This window comes from Polistes canadensis, unplaced genomic scaffold (assembly GCF_001313835.1).
Source record: "Polistes canadensis isolate GaletaPanama2010 unplaced genomic scaffold, ASM131383v1 scaffold_124, whole genome shotgun sequence".
NCBI classification, from domain to species: Eukaryota; Metazoa; Arthropoda; class Insecta; order Hymenoptera; family Vespidae; genus Polistes; species Polistes canadensis.
Genome location: NW_014569671.1, coordinates 295,431 through 319,385, shown reverse-complemented (window position 1 = coordinate 319,385; position 23,955 = coordinate 295,431). Strand labels below are relative to the sequence as shown.

The 23,955-nt window shown below is 29.2% G+C and overlaps 1 protein-coding gene across 1 annotated transcript; it reads left to right on the top strand.

Annotated features, from left to right (window-relative positions):
* Positions 1 to 1,000: 1,000 nt before the first annotated feature.
* LOC106788069 (cytochrome P450 4V2-like) lies at positions 1,001 to 3,517 on the top strand. Its single transcript, XM_014750989.1, has 10 exons — positions 1,001 to 1,153; positions 1,262 to 1,352; positions 1,612 to 1,794; positions 1,881 to 1,944; positions 2,041 to 2,167; positions 2,277 to 2,346; positions 2,454 to 2,560; positions 2,640 to 2,708; positions 2,812 to 2,986; positions 3,354 to 3,517. The coding sequence occupies exons 1-10, from the start codon at positions 1,001 to 1,003 to the stop codon at positions 3,515 to 3,517; spliced, it is 1,203 nt and encodes a 400-aa protein (XP_014606475.1).
* The last annotated feature ends 20,438 nt before the right edge of the window (positions 3,518 to 23,955 follow it).

The window sequence follows — 23,955 nt, the reverse complement described above, 5'->3', positions numbered from 1 at the left end:
CTCTCACATTTTTTTTTTCGCTATTACGCGCGACATTGTCGAAACAAAATATTTAATTTAATCGGGCCTAAATGAGTGGAATAATATATAAATTCCTGTAAAAGTTGCTAAGAGCTATTGTGTTATTCTGATAAAACATCTGAAGGAACTGTGCGACTAAATGTAAATTGTTCTAGCACATTAAATTAACATTTCAAGAAGATAAAAACAAAAATTTAGGATTTTATCTCGAATAATTAAAACTAAATAACACATTTATATAATAGTGCAAAATGAAGTTATTTCAATGTGACCATTAATCGATATACTTTATAATACTTCATTTAATGTATCTCGTCCATTTACAATAGTAATTATTTATTAGCATAATACAAAATCAAACAGAAGAAATGAAAAAAAAAAAACAAGATATCTTTAAGAAGAAACTATGTTTATAACATCGATTTACTTCCTCTTATCTTAAAAATTATGTGAATGATACATTGCAAATATGCAAACTAGTATTAATATGCACAAAATAAATGAATTGATAAAATACAGCTTTTTGTATTATTTCATTTTTACGTATTGAAGGTAGTTTTTAAACCTGCACAATATGCGATTTTGGTCTGTCTTTAATAACTTTCCGTTTATTCGTTTTTTTTCAGTTTTTGCTGAGACGTGAAAAATAAAATAACATTCTGCTGAGGGTTAACTTTCTATATATCCCATACTTACAAACGGAGCAAACCGAAGCCAGTATTTATAAACAAATTTAATTACTTCTTTTATTTATAGTTCGTTTATTTCAACATGGGATACATTACTACTGTTCTTGCTTCAACAGCAGTAATAATTATATTATTGTACGTAATTGAATATTTAATAAATAAATTTCGTGAATATAATATGGTGAAAAAATGTCCGGGACCTAAGGCTTATCCTCTAATTGGAAACCTATATATGTTTCTTGGTGATTTAAAAGGTATACTTTTATTTAATATTTACAATATCTATATTTATGCGACCACCACACCTTCTATTCAACGAATTTGTCTTACAATTAGATATAACTAATAAATTAATAAATTTATCTGGAATCTATTCTTCGCCGTGGGTACTGTGGGTAGGCCCAAAATTAATCGTAGTCTGTGATGATCCTGAAAATATTGAGGTAAGTTTTATCAAATTTATTGTGGACTTCTTTACAAACAATTTCCCCGAATTAGATTTTCTTTTATTTCGGCTTTTTTCTTATATAAATTTTTTATTTCTTTTTTAGATTCTATCAAAAAGTTCTAACAGATATGAGAAAAGTTCTCTATATGACTTTCTGAAAGATTTTTTGGGTAATGGATTAATTTCTGCACCAGGTAAACTATATATTCACATGTGTACTTTCCTCTCAATTAATAAAAATAAAAAACTATTTATACCAAACTACAATACTGTATTTTGTAACTATATCTTCCAGAGGATTGCTGTTAAAAATAGTTTTCTTATTTTATGATTGCATTTAATGTCCACACACCTACACATGTATATAAGAGGATCTCATTTTTCCTATTTTTTAATTATTAAATAAATAAAAAAAAAATATAAAAATTGTAATTAAAAAATATTGTATTTAAGCATCAATATGGAAAATTCATCGAGACATCTTAGATCCATTATTCAAAGAACGAATGCTCTCGACTTATATGGACTCAATAGAAAAAAATTCAAACAGACTAGCTAACATTTTAGAAACTACTAACGGGGAAAAAGTTGATTTCTTGCATTATGCACATTTATGTACATTAGACATAATATATGGTGAGATTTAGAAATTCTGAAAAGTTTAAAAAATGTGTATGAGCACAGTAAAATTTTCTAAAAATTGTTTTTTTTTATACTGATAGGTGGCCTATTGGAAAGTGATTTAAATTTGCAGAGCAATCCAGATTGTAAACTTATTAAATATATGTCAGAGTAATAATCAAATAAATATTCTTAAATTTATAATGTAATCTAATATTATTGCATATTTGTCTTCTTATTGTGAATTTTATTTTTATTTAGAATACTAGACATTGCTCTGCAAAGAATGATGAAATTCTGGTTACATCCAAGTATTATATTTAACAATTCATCTATGGGAAAATGGCTACAAGAAAATCTTTCACACTTTAATAAAGTAACAAACGAGGTATAGTACCAACAAATCATTATTGTTTTAAATTGTCTAATATTAAAAAAATATATTAGTTTGAAGTAAAATAATAATTTATTCATGCATATAACTTTTATTCGTTAAGATTATAAAGAAAAAAAAGGAGTCAATGAATGAAGATAACTTTACCCGTGAAGGAAAAGGTCCACATGCAAGTAAGAATAATCATTTTAAAAAATTATCTTTCAGTAATGAATTTATGGATAAATACCTCTTTTATAATAACAATCAATAATAGATTAATATTCTCCTCTAAATAAAGGAAAAGATACCAGTCCAATCCTAGACGCCATATTTAAGTCATTTTACGAGACAGGAGAATATTCGGAGACAGATATTCGTGATGAAATAAATACTATGGCTTTTGCAGTAAGAGTCATTTATTTATAAGTATATGAAATTTCTTTTCATTTATTAAAAGTAGAAAACAATTTTTATTATTTCTTAGGGAAGTGATACTGCCGCTAAAACACTTACATTTTTATTTTCAATGCTTGCCACGTTTCCGGACATTCAAGTACGCACAGATGGCACCGAAGCCTTATTAGTTATTATTTTTCAAAAATCAATTATATTTTCATACAAAACTTGAGTCATGTATTCGACTTTTTCGATTCCAGGAAAAAGTATACGAAGAGTTGTACGATATGTACGGCTCAAGCGATTCTGTAGATGTTCCTGTAACAATGGAAGATACTAAGAAAATGAATTATCTGGATCGAGTCATTAGAGAAACTTTACGTCTTTTTCCTCCTGTTCCAATTTTTGCGCGAACACTATGTAGCGATATTAGAGGTATTTTTACATGGAATGAAATATTTTTTGTTTATTCTTTTCTTCTGTTGTCCTTACTGTTTTATGTAGTAATAATATGTATATATTTATTTTATTAAGTGAACGAAAATGTGATAATACCAAAAAACTGTCAAGTAGCTTTTCCAATATTTTCACTYCACCGAAATGATAAATATTGGACCGATCCCTTAAAATTTAATCCGGATCGGTTTTTGCCAGGGAATTACAATCCTAAATGTTTTCTCCCGTTCAGCTTTGGGAAAAGAGGATGCCTAGGTAAGACCACATTTTAATGCATTCTTGAAATAGTATTCTATAAACAGATGACCTGCAAAGTATATGTTTATTTAATATTATTATTTTATAGGTCAAATATTTGCAATGATCGAAATGAAGGCAATAATTGCTGTTATATTGAGGAAATTTATTGTTCAAATAGACAAACCAGTACCAGTTGAAAATGTTAACCTAAAAATCGGCATAACTGCGCAACTAGGGGAACCTATTTTTTTGAGATTTAACAAGCGATAATGTTAATACTATTTGTCGATACTATGTTCCTAATAAAGTAATTGTAATAATTTAGTGTACAAACAAAAAATAAATTATAAAAACTAATTTTTAATTATGATATTGATATTTGTATTATTAACCATAAAAGATACAATATTACCGTTTAAAAAAAAAATAAACACGTAAGAAAAAATTATGTATTTAAACAGAACAACTGGAGTGAAACATATGTTACTTTTATTTTATTATTTCTTGACAGAATACATTGTATCTAATCTTCTCCAGTAAACACACACGCTTGTACGCGGTTCATTTTTAATACTCAACTAATATCATTTGTATTTTACCTTTTGCTAGAAGAATACTAACGATCTTAATAACTACGCAGTACACGGACTACACCGAATAATCTTCCAAACGAACAAGAAGAGCAATGTGTTTATAAGCTTGAAGACGAAACTCTTAATAGAATAAAAATAAAACATCAGAGTTTTGACAACAACAGGGGGAGAATTAAGAGATGTGGGTAAACAAAATATTAATTACCGAGATACTATTCTTTTGATTATTGCAACATTTCCTCGTTTTTTCCTTCGCAATTCTCATTCTTCTCTCTTCTGATGATACGTATTTAGACGTGTTCACGATTTACGTATGTGTATAGATATAAGAAAATTTATTGAAAATAATTTTTTTTCTGTACTGACAGAGAGTCATTTAGTGATTTTGATTTGGAGAGTAATCCGGATTGTGAACATATATGTCAATGTCATGTAATATATATGTATGTATATATAATTAGAAGAATATTTTTATATTTACAATATAATGAAATGTTATTTTATCATATATTTGTCTTCTTAATATGAATTTTATTTTTATTCAAAATGTTGGACATAACTATGACAAGAATCTTGAAATTTTTGTTACGTCCTTACATTATATTTAACAATTCACGTATTGGAAAAAGGCAACTGGAACATTTTTCACTTTTTGATAAAATAACGTACGAGATATAAATAAAAAGATTATTTTAATGAACTCTGAATAAAACTAAATCAATTTTAAATTTATATAATATTATTTATTATTCTTATATTATTATATAATATTATTTATTATTCTTTTTCTATTAATATATACATATATATATTTACATTATACATATATATAATTAATATATATATAAGTACTATTTATAGCCATGTATAGGAAAACGGCGGAAGCAAAGTTGTACACCTAATATATATATAATAACCAAAATAAAAATTTATATTCTATTGATTGCCATCGTTGTTTTTCCTTCTCTCTCCGAGAAGTCATATGAATTTTTGTCAAATAAAATTGCCATTTCTATTCCATTTACTGGTCTCCAGTATTGAAACGATATTATTGCGATATTGACGACTCTTTAAATTCGAAATAAAAACGCAGCCTCGCTATGATCAAATAGCATCGAGTCATTCTATATATCATACCTGTGTATAGGCAAAAAAAGGAAGAAAGAGAGAGTGAGGGACAGAGAAAAAGAGAGCATTGTCGATATTCTCTCGAGTGCGAGTTAATAAAGTTCGTGCGTTATTCGCGTATTGACGGCCCCGACCATTTTCATTTGGCCATGATTTTCAACGTTTGTAGTATATATACGTCCATCCGCTAGCCAGCACTACGGATCACGTGCCATTAGCTTTTATCCTGCTTGTAACGAACGGTACTTCGAATTGCCACCAGATATGTATGGCTTTCGATTCTGCACGAGAAAATAAAAAAAAAAAAAAAAGAAAAAAACAACCACCCTCCCCCCTCCCACCCGACCGACTCCTCCACCTCCCCCAGGAAAAAAGAAAAAGGTGAAAAAGATAAAAAAAACCTTGTACAAGTTCCCATCTCAAATTAGGGTCTCTTTCAAATTCAAAGCGCAAACCATTGAATACGATTTAACGAAACCTTACGAACAGATCCCGGATCGTTCTCGTAACGATATACATATGCATTAATTCGATAATTTGATCGATATTCGTTTTCTTCTATTATTCGGATAAAAATACTAACAATTGTTATTATTACTCGATAATCGTAATATTCTATATTAATTGATTGAGAATAAATTTAGCAGGATATATATATATATATATTATTTGTACAAATATGATATTTAAATATTTTTAATTTCCTTTCGTTTTCGGTTGTCCAAATATTTTCGATCGAAATAAAAGATACAATTAATAATCAACTACAATATAATAACAATTAATGAAAAAAATATTAATTAAAAAAAAACCAAATAAAAGTAAGGAAAAAAGAACCAAAAATAAACCAAAACAAAATCGTTATTTATTTTTTGGCAAATTTTAAAGACAGTCAAATAATTAATTCGTTTTAATTTATTGGGTTAGGGTGGTAGATTTCGATCGGGCGTCACGTTACCTTCGGCATGATTAACGTGCTGAAAAGGGGTGCTGCTTTTTTGCTATAACGTCGAGACCCGAATGAACGAATAGGATGCACCGACATCGACGGTACCCTTTTTTCTCTTCTTCTTTCAATCTTCTCTACTCTCCTCCTCTTTCCTACTCTTTCATTTTCTCTACTTTTTTCTTTTTTTTTTTTTTCTTTCCTTTTTCCTTTCTCTTTCTCTTCCTCTTCTTCTTCCTCATTCTCCTCCTCATCCTCCTCCTCCTCCACCTACTCTTCTTCTATCTCTCTCTCTTTTTAACGCGTGGCCTAGTTACCAGTGCAGAAGGAAGGAGCCAAGGGGAAAAGCGAAAAGTGAATACCAGGGAAATGTGATTCGGTCGAAGCCCAAGCGTTGTGGCTGCTGCAAGGTTTGCATTACCATTTTGGCTGCTAGCCAAGCCTGGCCACCGAACTCCACGGATATCCGATAGGAGATAAGGCCTTCACCTCTTTTCCCCGTTACTCTCCTCATCACCATTCCGTCTTATACTCGTGCTTGGATTCAGGCTGCGCACCCGTTGGATAAACACTCCCGCGAGAGACTAGACTCTCTATAAACCCCTTTCTCTCTCTCTCTCTCTCTTTCTCTTACTCAACAACTCCCACTCTTATTCCTACTCTCTCTCACTCACTCTTTCCCTCTCTCTCTCTCTCTCTCTCTCTCTATCTATCTCTCTTTCTCCTACTCCCCCCCCTATCTCTTTGCCACGCGCCCTGGGATTTCCGCAGATTTACAGGCCGAAATTTCCTTATCGTGATCGCACCACTATATGTAGCTATGTTTCAAACGCCTGGATTTAAGAACTTTCGAGGAAGATACTTATGAATCTTCTACTTTCCGACGTCATTCCAGTCGAGAGAACAATTTTACATAATTTTCGGATCTTCCTGTTTTCCTTTTTTTTTCCCCCTTTTTTTCAATGTTCTTTTTCGCTTTTTGCTTTTCTTTCCAGCCCCCTAACCACCACCCCTCCCCACTACTTCATCCTTCACCGCCCTATTATTTTCCTTCTTACAATTAATAATGTTGAATTCTTCACTTTGATTTTATCTTTCTTCTCGTTTTTGTTGTCTTGAAGATTGATTGGTAATGATACTATATAATATATTTATACATATTTATGGGGGAAAAGTGATCTCATCACCGCCTATGAAAGTTTTTCCTATTTTCCCTTCTTTTTTTTTTCTTTTTTTTTTTTTTTTACAATAAACACAATGCTGAATTTTCTTTTACTTCTATGATCGATTGGTAATGATAGAGTATTAATATTTTTGTGGAAATTCAAAAATATTTCTTAAAAGATCTTTGATACGTCAACGTTTCTCTCATTAAAAAATTATTGTCGGATTAGAAATTTTGCTAACCTTTCTTCTGTACAAATGTCAATTTCTTTTTTTCGTATCATCGTACGTCATTTTAATTTACAAAACAATTTCTGACACTATTTTTTTCAATGCTGTTTCTTTTCAGTTATCAATATTGATTATTAATTTGCATATGTTTATTTTCAAGACTAATCTAACAAAATGTATCCACATTTTCATATGATCAATGAATATGTTCGTACCTACTTTTCAAGTAATATTCAAACACAATACTTTTAACCATTGACAAAACAAAACAAAAATATATCTATTAAATCGATAACTTTTTAAACATCCAATTACTTCTTATAATATCAATTAGAATTCGTAATTAAACGATTTAATAATTCAACATTCTGATTAAATTTTCTAAGCAACCTAATAATAGATTAATACAGATATTCTCTTAAGAAACAATTTGGATTTAATACGATGACATTTGGATTTAAATGTCAGTACCATAGAAATGTCAAGATAAAAAATGTTCAACGTTATCGTTGAAAGCGGCCATGTTAGGCTCGCTAAAAGACGCAATTCTTCATTTATCACTTGTCGTCTTGCACCCTACGTCCCTATCCCTACCCGTTTGATTTCAATTTTTTTTTCTCTCTTTCTCTTTCTTTCTTACACATCATACACATACACATTTACCCTTCGCACATACTTTTACGTAGGCATCACGCGTCAAGTTTTTCCAAGCAGCAGGTCATAATCTTCGTATCCTTCCGTTTCTTCTCAGACTGTGACTAACGACATGCAAGAAAAGGACGTTCGGATGAAACTTTGAGAAGCAACTCGCCAAACGTTCCAATTTTATCGACGTCTTTCTCTTCTTATTTTCCTGAAATATTTATTATACCAACGCTAGACTTCGGTCTTTTTCGCAAAAAAATTTAAAATAGAACTTTATATTTAGCCGGGTTATGAATGTTTTATTTCAATTTTAATATGGGGATCATAAAGATTATTTTTACTCTTATTTAATATTTTATTTATAATTTTTTAAATTCGATTTTCAATGAAACGTGTTGAGAAACTTTTATTTCTGTTTTGTTTTTATTTGTACATTTTATATAAGTCTGCATTATTATTATTCTTTAATAATTAAAGATTTATATTGAATATTATTTTCATCCAATCAATCGTGTCTGACCTCGTTATTATATTTCTACATGGAAAATATTAAAGTTCTGTATTGTATTTAATTTTTGGACAGATATTAATAATTTTATAATTCCAATTATGATGATAAATATATGTAGCCAAAGAATTATATATTGATTTATTGACGATTAAATAGTCTAAAAAACTTAAATCAATTTCAATTTTTTGTAAGCGCATAAATTTTGTAAACATTTATTATTTATATTTAACATCGCAACAAGGCAAACAAAAGATAATACGAAAGAGGATTTAATCGAATTTATTCGTAAAGTGCACTGACATTTTGAAAACAAATTTTGCTTATTCTATTCGAATCGTATTATAGAAAATAAGAAAGAACGTGAATACGTGCTTAGCATTGTCTTTCGGAAAGTAGGTAAATCTTTTCGAGTACAATCATATTAACCCGTGCTTCACATTTGATTTTAAAACCTTCCTTGAATAGAAAGACCAAATGTGCTACGAAAGTAGTTACTTCGCGTATTTTTCATTTGCCTGAAAGCATTTTCGTGTATCTCTGTCGCATCTTCCTCCCAATGCTATCATACTTCTATCGAAATAAATTAATTCTTATTACATTTTTATTTTTTCTTAAAACAGAACAACACCTATTGCTCAATATTCAACTATAATACAAACTTTTTACGAACGATATTCTAAAAACAATAATAATCATTTATTATTATTTTCCTCAAAGCAATCGTGTTTTATATAAGATTTTCACAATATTTTAATCAATAATTCAAAAGTTCAACGCTTATATAACATAGAATTCTAAAATTAAAATAACGATTTAAATATAATTATTAAAGTATATGATTACATGTGACGAAGTAAGGTTGTTTAGGATTAATTAATTTATTATAATGTATGACTCTAAAATAATATGTATTGATGCGTGAACTAGGTGATCGAGTTGCTGAGGAAGTCCCCAGTAAGGGACGAAACGTTCAACAAGATCAAATAAATTTGTTCATCAAAATTTATTAACTGTCTTCAATTTTCTCTTTGAAACTCATATATATTTAAATATAACATTAATCATTTAAATCTTAAATAAATAGTTTTAAATGTTTATAATTTAAATTATAAAATGTACATACATAACATAGGGGAGTCTTGAATTTTATAATTTAACTATAATAATATATTAATAAAAATTAGAAAACAAAACGGAATATAGAATTTCTATATAATTAGAACAAAAGTTAATTCTTTGATTAATGTTCGTTTATTCAAGAATATTACCAAAAATAGAGTACTCACGAGTAAGAAAATAAACAAGGAGAGTAACCTGAGGAAATGAGAGGAATAGTATAATTTGTGGTTAGAGTCCGCAGTCTACGGATACTCTATGTGAGTTTCTCTCTAAAGTTAGAAGTTTGGAAATTTACCAAAGGATAAGTGGTGATAGTGAGTGGGAACACGTTAACAGTTAGGATGGTCTTTTTGAGATAGATAGATAAATAGATAGATGGATAGAAATAGAGAGAAATAGAGAGAAAGAGAGAGAGAGAGAGAGAGAGAGAGAGAGAGAGAGAAAGAGAGAGAGAGAGAAAACAACTTACCTTTTAAATCTTTCATTTAGAATTCGATCGAAGCTTTAAAAACATTTCTCAACATGTCAAAAAATACTAAAGCACATACGTTCTCTCAACTTTACACTTTTATTTACGTGACTAAAATTCCATTAAATCTCGAAATCAAATTATAAATAACATAACGCATAAATCCGAAAAATTCGATAAATAAAAATAAAAAATAAATAAAAGTTATTATAAAAGAATTCTATTCTCGGATATAAAAATGATTACATGAACGAATATATTTATAGAAAATTTGATCATAGAACTAAATCATTAATGGTAGAACAATGAAATATATAAATTCGAATGTAGTAAAGTAACATAAGTGAAATGTAACAAAACGATAAAAGAAAGTTAGGGAATGAAATACTTAGAAAATGTGAAGAACCAAAGAGCTCTGGGATGAAATTGATCCGATTCAGAGTTCGGATGAAAAAAGGAAAATCGTAAGAGAGAAAAACGTAAGAAGTGTAAAGAGAATGAGTGGAAAGAAGGAAATAAGAGAAGTAAAGAAAAGGGAAGAACTGAAATTGCTTCTAACGAGTTGTTGTGCGAAAGACGATCATGGTTTAAAAAGTAATTTTCTCGTCAACCCTTTTCCTTAGGTTTTTCTTTCTCTCTTTCTTTCTTTCTTTTTTATTCTTTTCTTTTCTTTTACTTTTATTTTTCTTTTCTTACCTTACATTTTCTTATTCAGCATCGTTTCTTCCGATCTTTGCAAAAATTCAGGTTTACATTTACGACGATTAATTAACTATATTGCGAAAATGAAAGAGAATGAAGCAAAAAGGAATAAAATAAATGGAAAGGAAAGAGAAAGGGGTAATTTAGATGGTGTTACGGTGAGATATAGGTGGTGGTAGATCGATTGTAATAACTCGGCAGATCGATACTCGACTGTAGGATGATGAAGATGGAAACAAAGAAAATTGAGGATATGAATTATTCATAGATTTACCATTGCGAAAGCTAATTCGTATCCGTTTGCTGACTGACGGTTTCTACTCCTCGTAAAATTCTTCTACGTTAACTCTGTTTCTCGAGATTCTAAAGAATTATCTTGAAAATAATAGTCTTTTGTTTTACGATGATAAAACCCGAAATATGATTTTTATTCCATTCGCGATAAGATTCTTTTTTATTTTATCCATACAACGCACAAATTAAATATCCATAATAGCGAGAAAAAGTTTTTTTATCTTTTTTCTTTCTTTTCTTTTTAATAATTCTAATTCATATACAACGAATCTCTTTATTTCAGCACTATCAAGAAAATGTATCGATTATTTAATAGCGTTAAATTTGTATTTAAATGTTCCTAGAACTAATTTTAGATCTTTTTTTTTTAAACGATTTTATAGAAACTAGGAAGAATTTGTGGATTGCTTTGCGATAAAATTGTATTTCTTGATCGATTAAATGTATGTGTTACGATGTAATACGATGATAATTCGTCAAATTAAAATGTATGTAAACGTACAGATACCAACACATACACACATTCGAAACTATCACTTGGTCTCTTCCCTTAGCGATACTCGATTCTAGTTTACCGAGACAAACCACTTCATCGCATCGATTGTAACACACACACTCATACATATACACATACACACACGGTGTGTCGTTTCCATTACTCTAATCTTCCATTCAATTACCACTCGATAATAGCAGAGTGTTATCGGACTAACCCCCTACTTGCATTTCTCTGGACACTACGTGTTCACTACGTGTTTCGACAGAATACCCAAATCGTGTCGAATACATAAAATAATACGAATTAATATCACCTATCTTCGAGATCTCAAACATTTCAGAATGTAGTTCAGAAAAATTTGAATGAATAAAATTTTTTCCTCTTTTTTTTTTCTATTAAATTTTTTTTGTTATTTTTATTTTTAATTTTATCTTAACGTTAGATCACCTGTCTTTCATTTCTCATTGGTAATTGAAAAGAAAGTGTTCGACAAAGCTCGAATAATATATAATTTGATTTGTTTTTGTATTTTTCTTTTTTTTACTAATTCTCGTATCACACTTGTGAACAAATAAATTTAAACGAAATAAACAGATATTATTATATAACTCTTTTTTACTAAAGCAGAAACAAAATTTCATTAGCAATTTTCGAGATATATCCGGAACAATTGTTGTCAGTTTGAAGAAAATAAAAGAAAACGAGTTACAAACGTATGTGAGATATTTTCATTTCAAGATACTTTAAAGGAAATCATACGAATCAAACGGCACTTTCCTATCGAACCGAAGAAACGAATTTAATCTATCGATAAAATATTTTTATATTCTTATCAAAGAAATATTATTTAAATCGAAACATTGAAGTAAAACAAGATATTTCATAAAAACACAAAATCTGATAATTGTAAAAATGTTTTTATCATGAAATTATAAATAACATAAATGTTTCGATGAAAATCTTTTACTGTTATAGATAAAATTAAACTCGTCTTTGCTCGAACTAATGAATCTCAAGATCGATGTTTAAAAAGTCTCAAGTCGGATCCAAGAAATAAGTAATAAAGAAAAATCTAACATAAGAAAATATATATACCGTACTATAAAAGAAAATGTTATTTCCTTTTCAAAGAAATACGATTCTGCTTCCTCCTAATTGCTTGGAAAAATCGGAAAGTTTTATTTAAAGAATGTTTAATATCCTTTCCTTTCTCTTTTCCAATGGTTTAACCGCTACTTACTCTCTTTCTCTTTCCCGAAAAACTTCGAACAGATTTGCAACGTTGAATCAGCCCAGCTGGTGCACTCGTTTGGATAGAAAAATTATTCCACCGAGAGAAACAAATGTTATTTCATTAAAGGACAATTTATCGTTCTCTAAAGTAAAGGTAAAAGTTCGTGAAGTTGAAAAGGTAAGATTTTCAGGAATATCCATTACCTTTTACGTGATCCATCGATCCCTGGATATCATTCTTTGTTATTTTTACTCTTATAATCTAAGAAAATTCTTGGAAAAAAAAAAAGAACTATAAGAACGCGATGAAAGAAATAAAAAGAATTTCTTTATAAAACGAACACACACACACATATAGGGAATAAAGTAATAATAAAACTATAAGACCCGGCGAGTTAGGTTTTATCTATATAAAAAGTCTTGAGAAAAGTCTCCAACTCTTTTTAAAGTTCAAGAAAAGTAACGGATTCTGGCCTGAGAGCTTCCAAAGTCATACTTCAGTACTACTTGCTGCCATATATCGAGATTTTGAGAACCTGTGAATTCTCGGCCTCGACTACTCCTATTCCTACCGAAATACTTCCAACACTCTCTAACATATACGTGCTAAAAGCTTCGGTACTCCTTCCAAACTCGACCTCCTGAAAAATCGTTCTTCGAATTTTCGATTCTGTCGGTTGGATTCTGGACTTCGAATGACCCCTTATTGTCGTCGTTAACGTATTTCTTATTAACTTTTCACCATTATATTATACTATTCCACATAACAACAAATTATGATCTTTTAATGTAACCCTTGCTAAGAATTCCTTTCTGTTTGTTTTTTAACATTAAATTCTTACTTTAAAAATAAACGAAAAGAAGAAATATATAATAATAATAATAATAATAATAATAAATCATAAAAGAGTGTTGAAACAGAATAAGAGTAGAAATATTCTATGGAAAATTCGGTTATAAAAGTAATTATTTCATTGGTAATTTGATCATATGTTTGATATTAAAAGTGTTGTAATATAAAATCATATAAATCGTACAATTTACTAATGTAATAAGTATGTAATAGGATAAATCAAAGGATCGAATACTCATAAGAGAAGTTGATTGAGTCGTATTAGGATCGGTAAAGCTTAGACTGTTCCAGAAATGAAGGTAGACATTTTGGGTTGCTATAAATCATACAGCCGATTACCCACGGAGAATCCACTTTCATAAGGCTTTCCTGGTTAAACCACCGTACGAGCTTTCGGTCTTGTTTTCGACAGCAGCCAGTTATCCTTGGCTTTTACAAATTTCCGTTGGTGCACCTAACATGTTTGAGGGATACAGTGCACCATGTATATGAATTATTCGAGCGCGTATAATCGAACAAATTTTAATTTGATTTTTTCACATTATAACATCCCTCTTTAACATTTTAAAAATAAACAAAACGATTAGACAAATAATAGTATAAGAATAAAAAAACAAAGCAGATTTTGTTCCATTGATGTACCTGTAACATGTTTAAGATATTAGGTGCCATTATATGAAAATAATTCTAATATTTATTTACAAAAATGATCAAAAGATTTGTTCTCTCACAATTGTAAGATTTTTATTTATTATTTATTAAAGTGGTAATTTGATTTATTTATTTATATAACAACGTTTAACAGTAATTATTCAACGATTTAAGAATATAATCAGCATCTATAATCTAAATTCACAGTCTATAGTCATGAGATGTTAAGTATTACTTTTTATGTCGTAATCCGAAGACAACCGTCATAATTACCGAAGAACATCGTCGTCTTTCGTGTTCCTTCACCATTCCCCGTTGTCTTCAGTCTCCCTCGTTTTCTTTCACACTCAACACTTGTCGTATAAACACTTAACTTTATCGGAATACCCTAACCGGCATTTTCCATCACCTATATATGCTTAACATTCCCTCCATCGTCTCTCGTCATTTCCTAGCATTCCTTCTAGAAACTTCCCGATGACTCCTGGTCATGAATAAAGATTTTTCCTGCACTTTTTGGTTTGGGAACGTTCGAGAAACTTCAATGGGGCCACACAAAGACGACAAGTTCAGACAGTGTAACCTTACAGTCTAAACAAACACTCTAATCTAACGAAATGGTTTCTTTCTCTTTCATCAACCGATATATTCTCTCACCCACCTATACTTATAACATCACACATATGACAAAAAAAGAATAACATTTACTTGGTGATACTTATAAAGAAATCGTCTATTAAATAATTTTAGAAACCTCGACACGCACACTTCCCGAATTACCCCAACCCCACATAATTATTATTCCATAAAAATAAAAATTAGCAAAAAAAAATAATAATTGAACAATATTAATAAACAATGTATATAAATTCCTAAGAGAGAGACGAAATGAACGTTTCAGTTTCGCTACATGTTATAAGTGTACCCAAAAAAGAATGAAAATAAAAAATATACAATAAATAAAATAATTTGTGAAATAATTGAAACAAAGTGAACTGTTTTGTTTTCATTTAACGCTCGAAACGTAGTGTATTTTTTAGGCTTCCCAAAACCGATTTATTTTCGATCGAGTAAAGCACGTATTGAGTTTATCGTAGAACACGGAACGTATCGATTCCAACTCAGTTTGTTTTCGCACGTAAAACTTTTCTTCGTTTTCTTCTCCCGCAGCAGACACAATTGTTTCAGATTAGATTAAACAATAAAACTAATTTCAAAGTAACTCTAAGAGAGTAATAGAAAAAAGAGGAAATAAATGAAATAAATGAAATAAAGTAAATGAATGATAGAAAATTAATTTTCAAGTTTAGAAATAGATTTGCCATAAATCGGCAAGTTTTCGTGCTTAACGTTTGTTCACGTTGGTAAACTCGTTCATTTCTAAACCCCCGCTGGCCGGTTTCTATTCTCTGATTTATATCCGAAGAAATAAATTTATTTCGGCGTAGTATTTTCTTGAAACGAGCGTTCCTCCTTTTACGCTTGATTCCACATATCCTACTCCTACCAAAACCAACACAACCATCACTGCTACCACTACCACAACCACAATCCCTATTCCCATTACGTAACATAGAAAGAATAAAATTTTGGAATCAATCATGCGAGCTATGAGTTTTGGCAGCCAGTTAAATTTACTCAATCATTTATCCATTTATCTTATATATATATATATATTTCCTACAATCCTTTATAAAATTAAAACAATATTAGATAAAGAAAATTTTCAGAAATTTTCTTACCAAAATGATCTGAAATCATTTTAATAAATACAAACCGAAAGATAAAAATTAAACTAACGAGTAAAACAAACTATCCTCGAATTTCCATTAGCAGCACCAAAAAAAGTTCTTTCTATTGGCATTGTCTGTTGGAAAATTAATGCAAACGAATATATTCTCATTGGTAGTATATAAAAATTAAAAGATTTCTGTTCGTGAGTAGATAATAGATTAAGTATAGTTAAATAAAGAAAAAGATAAGATAAAAGGGATGAAAATTGGTGAGATTTAAGGTAAAGAAGATTCTGTGCTTTACTAAAAGGACAGATAATGGGGGCCTGGTATTTCTCAACTATTTCTATATCCACGCACACCTACTCAAAATAATATCACGGTAGGATAGAGCCTCATCAATCACACGTTCTAATGAAAAGCCTGCCGTTAAGCCCTGCGTTAGTGCGCGCGCGCGCACGCATGCACAAACATGACTGAATACTAGAGCACATTTGCTATACTCGTATATATATATATATATATATATATATATATATATACGTACGCGTGAATATATGTATGTGTGTGTTTGTGTGGAGTATAGGTGTTGGTTCGTTGAATGTATCAAGGGAAGAGGGACTAAACCGTGCAACAGTAACAACAGCTGGAATCGACGATGTTGGCAGCTTGCTATAACGGATCTAGCTAGGTTCGATCTATCGATCATCCTTCCATCTCTTGTTATCTTACATAGTACAGAGTCAAAGAGCTTAATAACCTACTACAGATTCTATGATTTCTATGTCATTACTATCAGGCGAATTTACGCTGACATTTCATACTAGTAGCAGGTTCGTTCGTCGTTAAATAGATACCATTATATACACACTAATTTACTAGACAGTTACAACGACATATCGTTTTCCAAGCATTTAGATGATTACTAGAAGGTAAATGATACCAACACAAGTAGGTTATCTACTTTTCTAACTAATGTATCTTTACCTATCTGTAAATAATTGTTACCTTTTTTTCATTCTTTTTATATATATATTTCCTTCGAAGATATTTAAGAAAATCTTTTTCCACGTTTAAACAATACTTCAAGAAATTACACTTTATTAAACAATAGATTTATATCTTTTGTGTTCATGAAATTCATTTCAACAACATGCTCAGAAAATTTCCTCCGGTTATTATTTTCATTTATCGTAAGTAGTTACCACAAATCGTACCATAGCTTCTATTGAAAACAGAGGGAAAACTTGAGTGAAGATATTCAGTCTATTGTATTCAACATTTCTCATTCTATTTAAAAGATATTATCATTGTATTATTATTATTATTATTATTATTATTATTATTAATATTATTATTTTTATTATTATTATTATTAATATTATTATAATATAATAAATGAGTTAAAAGGACTGCATTTAATTAGATTTTCTGCATTATTTGTTACACTTGAACGAAGAAATACGAGAAACATACAAAATTTCAACAACAATTTTTTATTCCACAAGCATATAATTAGTTTTCTTTTTTTTTTTTTTTCATGCAACAACAAACGATTCAACATTTATGAACAAAGTCCGTTTTAATTAGATTTACATTTTATTTTTTCTCTGTTGAAAAATTGTCGCAGAAAGGAGCGTACGGTGTTCATTACAGTTAGAAGTACGCATACACACGCGCACATACACGTACATATATACATAGACGTGTACACGAATATACATTTTTATATTTGTTTTTAAAATAGTTACATTTTAATAAAATGAGAAAGGAATTTAAAAAAACTTAAGGGAATCATTCTTTCTCATTTTGAAGTCTCTAAAGGTAAAAAGAATACGGTTTATTATATTTATTAAAAATGTTATCGTACTATGATGAAGTATAAAAAATGATAATAATATTAACGTTTCTTTTTTTCGAAAGAAAAAACACAAATTTCAGGTAGTTAAGGTTAATAATTAATTGACTTTTCCTATCTATCTTTTCGTTTTTATTTTTGATTACGTAAAAAAACATGTTCGAGTTATTTAAAATTAATTTTGAAGGGTAACGAGGGCAAAAAAAGAGAACAAAAAATGATAGAAAGAAAAAAAGATAAAACGCGAGAGAGAGAAAGTTCTCGCAAGAGAACCATCACCTTCCTGTGGTTTTAATACTAATTGCCAAGCCGAGTTTATACACGGTGACTCATTATTTTATTACTCGTTAAAAATTATCGTTACGTTTACTCTTGGAGCAGTTTTATTTTAAAAATTAGAAAATAAAAATAAAACAACAAAAAACAAAAAAAAAAAGAGAAGAAGCATTGAAACCAAAAGGGGGTGGATGGGGGTTGAGGAGGGGAGAGTTTAAACTTTTATCAGAAATCGAAGGTACTTAGTTAGATCGGTGAGATATTGGCGGATTAAATCGAATAAACGAAAGATAAAAAGAAATAAAAGTGGAAGAACAAAAGAATGAGGAAAAAAAGAAAGAGAGAGAGAGAGAGAAAGAAAGAAAGAAAGAAAGAAATGAAAGAGGAAGTTTTGCAGGTGATGATATCGAACGAAAGAACGAGTTACGTACCGTGTTCCGGAAAAAATCCGGACTTTTTCTGTTCGAGTTCCAATTTGATCTGTTAATAAAAAAAAAAAAAAAAAGGGAAAAAGAAGGGTGGAGGTGGGGTAATTAAAAGTTTAACGATTTTATTGCTTTCAACCCACGTTCGTTGTTGGACTACACCTCATCTCTTCTTTTATTTTATTTTTCATTTTCTTAATTCTTTTTTAAATTCATTATACATCAATTACCTTTTATCTATTGCAATTGATCTGTTTCACATCTTTAAACTTTTTTGATCTTTGATGACGTCCACTGTAGAGAAGAATTTTTACCTTTTAATGAAATTTAATATATATATATACGAAAATATTTATTCGATTTTAGAATTGTTCCCATTCATATACCAATATTGCATTTTTTACAATTTGTTTTTATTAAATAAATTTGAAAATAAATTGGTTATCTCGTCATCTTTGATTAAAAAATATTTTACTTTACTCCGAACTCTTTTGTCGTTGGCAAGATTTCTCTCTGTGTTTTTTTTTTCTTCTTTTAATTATTTTTTGTTTATATATTTGCAATATAACGAAATTTATTAGAAAGAAAATATATTATGTAATTTATATGTGAAAGTATATATCTAGATGATGGGTTTCTTCGATTCTTCCACATCTTATCTTCTTCAGAAATACATAGATTTTATATTACCCAGGTACTTATATATCCACATATCTTCCTTCGAAATTCATACGGCGATTTTCGATAACTATGAATTTCCGATTCAATCGGAGATCGATTTTTCACTCGGCGATATTAGAAAGATATCATCTATCAATGCTTTTGCTGATTTCGTAGAAAATTATTTAGTCGAATTGAAATATCCCAACATTAATATCCACAAAAATCATTTCACGAATAAAAACCGTCAATAAAAAAAAAAAAAAAGTAAAAAATAAAAACCAAACCTAAATTTATTATTAGCTTGACCGATATGAGTTGTATATATATTAATAATAACGTAAAAATAAAAAAGTTAAAAAAAAAAACAAAAGAAAATATTCGTTATAAAATACACCATTCAGATGGTTGAGAGAATAAATCTGCAGATGAGAAAAATAAAAAAAGAAAATAATAATAATAAAAGAAAAAAGAGTAAAACCATCAAGAAACGTAAAATAAAGTAAGATAATCCGAAGAAAGCATTCAACGCCGCGCGCATTTCTCTTTTCCTTTTGGCAGAACGTACAAGTGGAAAGAATTCATTGGACGTTTCCGTATTCCATTTCCCTACAGCAGCGTGAGTTTCAACCGCGTAGAAACGTAAACGTCCGCGAGGAAATAGTGGTAACGCAAATGTATAGTAAAGTTCGCAAACTGCGCGCACGTGACTCGCACTCATGAGGGGGACAAGTGCATAAGTAAACTGCCACTGGGAAATCCGTTTTTATACTCGTTCCACGAATCCTAACATTTGAAAAACGTCCTAAGACTTTTTTTTTTTTTTTTTGCTTCTAACTTTCATTCTTATTATTTTTTAATCGTTATCAAAAAAGCGCAAATTAAAAACTCAAAAAATAAAAAAAAATTAACGCGTATCGTTTAAATAGTAAAATCTGAATTATTAAAGAGAAAACAAATAATATAATAGCATACTTTTATACACGCGATGATCGGTAAAATTATTAAAGGTATTAAATTAAGTTATTAAATATGTTAAGAGAGAGTTCATTTCTTTTGAAATATTCATTTTAAAGAGCAGAGAGTATTTTAGAGTAAAAAGAGTAAAAAGAAATAACAGGAATAACGAGAGTAAAGAATTCAGTATAATTTTCAGACTTTTCGAAGGTTCATCGGAGCAAAAGTTTTAAGACTATCCGGTATAGTAAGCTTTCTATAATGTACAATATTCTCTCTCTCCTGGTATTCAAACTTGCTTCCAGTCGAAAGAAACGAAAAGTTGAAAATTTTCTTCTCATTGGTTGAACGTTAAGTGAGAATTACATTATTTTAAATGGATTATTCGTACTTAATATGATAATTCATATTTCTCCTATTCTTATTTATATTACAGTATCTAATAAAGTTTCATGAATTTTGTTTCTCCTTATTATTATTCTCATTTTACTTTTTAACTACTCACGTATATATATATATATTACTTTGTTTATAATTATTTTCTATTTAGATATAAAAGAAAATATGTTCAACTTTCTAAACAATTTCTTCTTTCGCATATGATTTTATCGAATTGAATTTAAGTTCAAAATTACCAAAGTCAATCAACAATTTTTTTATTAACACAAATATTATATATTGGATATTTTTAAAAAAATATTTTATTCACACAAAATTATACTGTATTATTTACGTATTCATTATTTTCTCTTTTAAGGGTTGCAGGAAACTTAACAACATCTTTCCACATCCCTTACACGTTTCTTTAGAATCAACAACACAAAGTGTTTTAAAGTTTTTACCCATTCGAGTATTAAACAACGACCATCCTTGTATAATCAAATTATTTAACTTCTATCTAAAATAAATATTATTATATCTTTTATCAACCACATCAATGTATACTTTAAAAATATTACATTTATTTAACATTGATATCAAATCAATTTTACTTTAACAATTCAAACAATTCTAATAAATTAAATAAAATTATATATATATAACATTATCGTGTAACTAATTCTATCATCAATTTATATTAATAATATTTACAATTACGTAAATAAACTGTCGAGAAAACGTAAAGTACTTGATTTTTTCTTTTTTTTTCTCTTATCTAAAAATATTCTTTATCTTTCTATTTTTTTTTTTTGGATAATTATCTATACTACACCGTGCTTAGTTTAATGACTCACTAGGTATATACAGATATACATGTATATCAAGATAAACGAAGTTTTTCCTTCTTCCCTTTCGTGTTTACGTTATTATTATACCTTTGCCACAAACATAATTCTTTTCCAACTCGGTCGAAGTACTTCAGTCACGTGTACGATGTTCATACCACTAAGGAAACCTCTCTCTCTCTCTCTCTCTCTTTTTTTTTCTTTTTCTTTTCTATTTTTTCCTTTTTTCGGTGTGATGTCATATGCATTTTGTACTTCTGGTAAAATGATCTCAAACGTTTTCCCGTTCGTTGCAACTTGCAAGAATCCTCCGGGAATATCCAATACGCGTGCAGTATAGCAAAACAAAACGTTTCCCCATTTTCTTTTTGTTATTTTGTTACTTTTTCTTTTTTCTTTCTTTCTTTCTTCCTTTCTTTCATCCACCGAAAAAGAAAGAAGAAAAAAAGAAAAATACCCTCCCTTTTCCGCGTACTCATGTTTTTTCTATCCATACATGTAGTAACATACATATGTATGTATGGATTTTATATATAGGTATCGTTAGGAGAAATATCAAAGGATACTATGACCGAATTCTGAGAGAATCTTTTACGTAGTTGTGTTTATTATTTATTCTTCTTGTGTTTTTTGTTTTTATTGCTTTATTAAATCATATCAAAGTTTTAAATATTGAAAAGACTCCTTCTTCTCTCTCTCTCTCTCTCTCTTTCTCTTTCCCTTTCTCTTTCTCTTTGTAGATTTTAATGAAAATCAAAGAAAAATATGTAAAGACCAGTCTCTCTCTCTCTCTCTCTCTCTCTCTCTCTCTCTCTCTCTCTCTCTCTCTATTTTATATTCCTTTGCAGATGTTCTCGAGTAGAAAATGAAAAAAAAAGAAAAAAAAGAAAAGAAGAAGAATAAAAATAAAAGAGAAATAAAAATATTAAATTACAAGGTAAAATCGACTTTTCAAATAATTTCTGATACGATTAAATCGACTTTTAACGTCATTTAAATAGAAGAGTAAAATCATAATGAAGTTATTATATCTTGCGTTTGGGTTACAATTAGATTGAAAATTGTTATAAAGTTATTATAAAATGAAGATATATGAAACCTTGATAAAGTTATCGATGCAATTAACGAATATAAACGGTAAACACACATTTGATTTATCTAGCAAGGGGAGTTGCTAGGAGGAGTAAAGGTAACGGGGGTGATGGTTGATGAGTGCGGCTAGTAGATGGATAATAATGCGGTTTGTTATTTCAATCGTGATTGAATTTCGTTCGATCAAAAAGATTAGAGATTTCGTGAAAATAAAACTTTTCTATATGTGTACATATGTATGTGTGTGTGTGTGTGTGTGTGTGTACGTGTGTGAGAAGAGAGAGAAAGAAAAAATGGAACGAAAAAAAGCAATTTCCAATTGGACTACTTCCCATTGGATTTATCATCATTCTATATTTTCTCCATATACACAATATATTTTTTTTGTTTTGTTTATATTGACCAACATTTTTCATAACAAAAATTCGACCGGTTATTATTATATCGATCAATATTCCATACACAATTTTCTATAATTCATTATGACGTGCATGGAGCGTGTAAAATATTAGTAGGAAAAGTTCGAAGATTAAATTTGGTACTTGTACACGCGAGTCTTGAGTAACGTATGAGTAAACTAACCTACTAGGAAAATATGTATATACGTAATGAGAAACGTTGCTAACGTTAATGATAATGTAATGCAAAAGCTTCGGAAGGTTTGAAAGAAAAATAATCAACGATATTTATGTGCCGAAGTTGCGAGTGCTTTTCAAGTAAGTTTCAATTTAACCCATTAGCTCAAACTTGTTGTAATACTCCGTATGGTTGCACCTTATTTTATCTTAAAGCTTTCCTTTCCTCTTCTTCTTCTTTAAAACAGAGAGAGATAAAATGTCAAGCTGATATAATGGGTTACCTCTAAAACTGTTCGGTATCTGAGCATAAAAACGTCGAAAACAACGTTTACATTAACAACGAGTACAGTTACAATTTTTACTTAATTTTACTAAACAAAGTCTCATTATATAGGAAAAAGGTTTGTGCGAGGAGACCTGTGTTTAAATTTTTGTTTGAAAAGCTTACTTTTTTTTGTTAAGAAAATTGTTTCAAACATAGTGCTTTTATGAGCTTAAATGAAGCTTTGTTTAAAAATGAAGCCCTCTTTATACATTGAAAACGAAATGAAAAAGTATAATTATTATATAAATTAATTTCCATATGTCTATTAATAAAAAATCTAAATGTAATTTTGAATAAAAATATTCTAAAAAGAATTTTGTCTTTAGAAATGATTCAAAAGTTTAAAAATTTTCATTGCGTTTTCCTAAGAATTTTGTTACAATATAATTTTATCTATTATATATTTTGGTTGCATCTCCTAACGAATTATAAAACAATAAATAATATAAATAATCTGCATAATATTTTTAGATACAATTAAGCAATAGATATTATACCAGGGGGATTAATAATTTAATTCAAAACTAGTAAGATTTTATA

What these genes read in the sequence shown, in the direction of transcription:
- LOC106788069 (XM_014750989.1), top strand. Translation starts at nt 1,001, where the DNA reads ATGCGACCACCACACCTTCTATTCAACGAATTTGTCTTACAATTAGAT. An exon ending in TACATTAGACATAATATATG is followed by an intron (nt 1,795 to 1,880) that starts GTGAGATTTAGA and finishes TTATACTGATAG; the next exon opens with GTGGCCTATTGGAAAGTGAT. An exon ending in CCACGTTTCCGGACATTCAA is followed by an intron (nt 2,709 to 2,811) that starts GTACGCACAGAT and finishes TTTCGATTCCAG; the next exon opens with GAAAAAGTATACGAAGAGTT.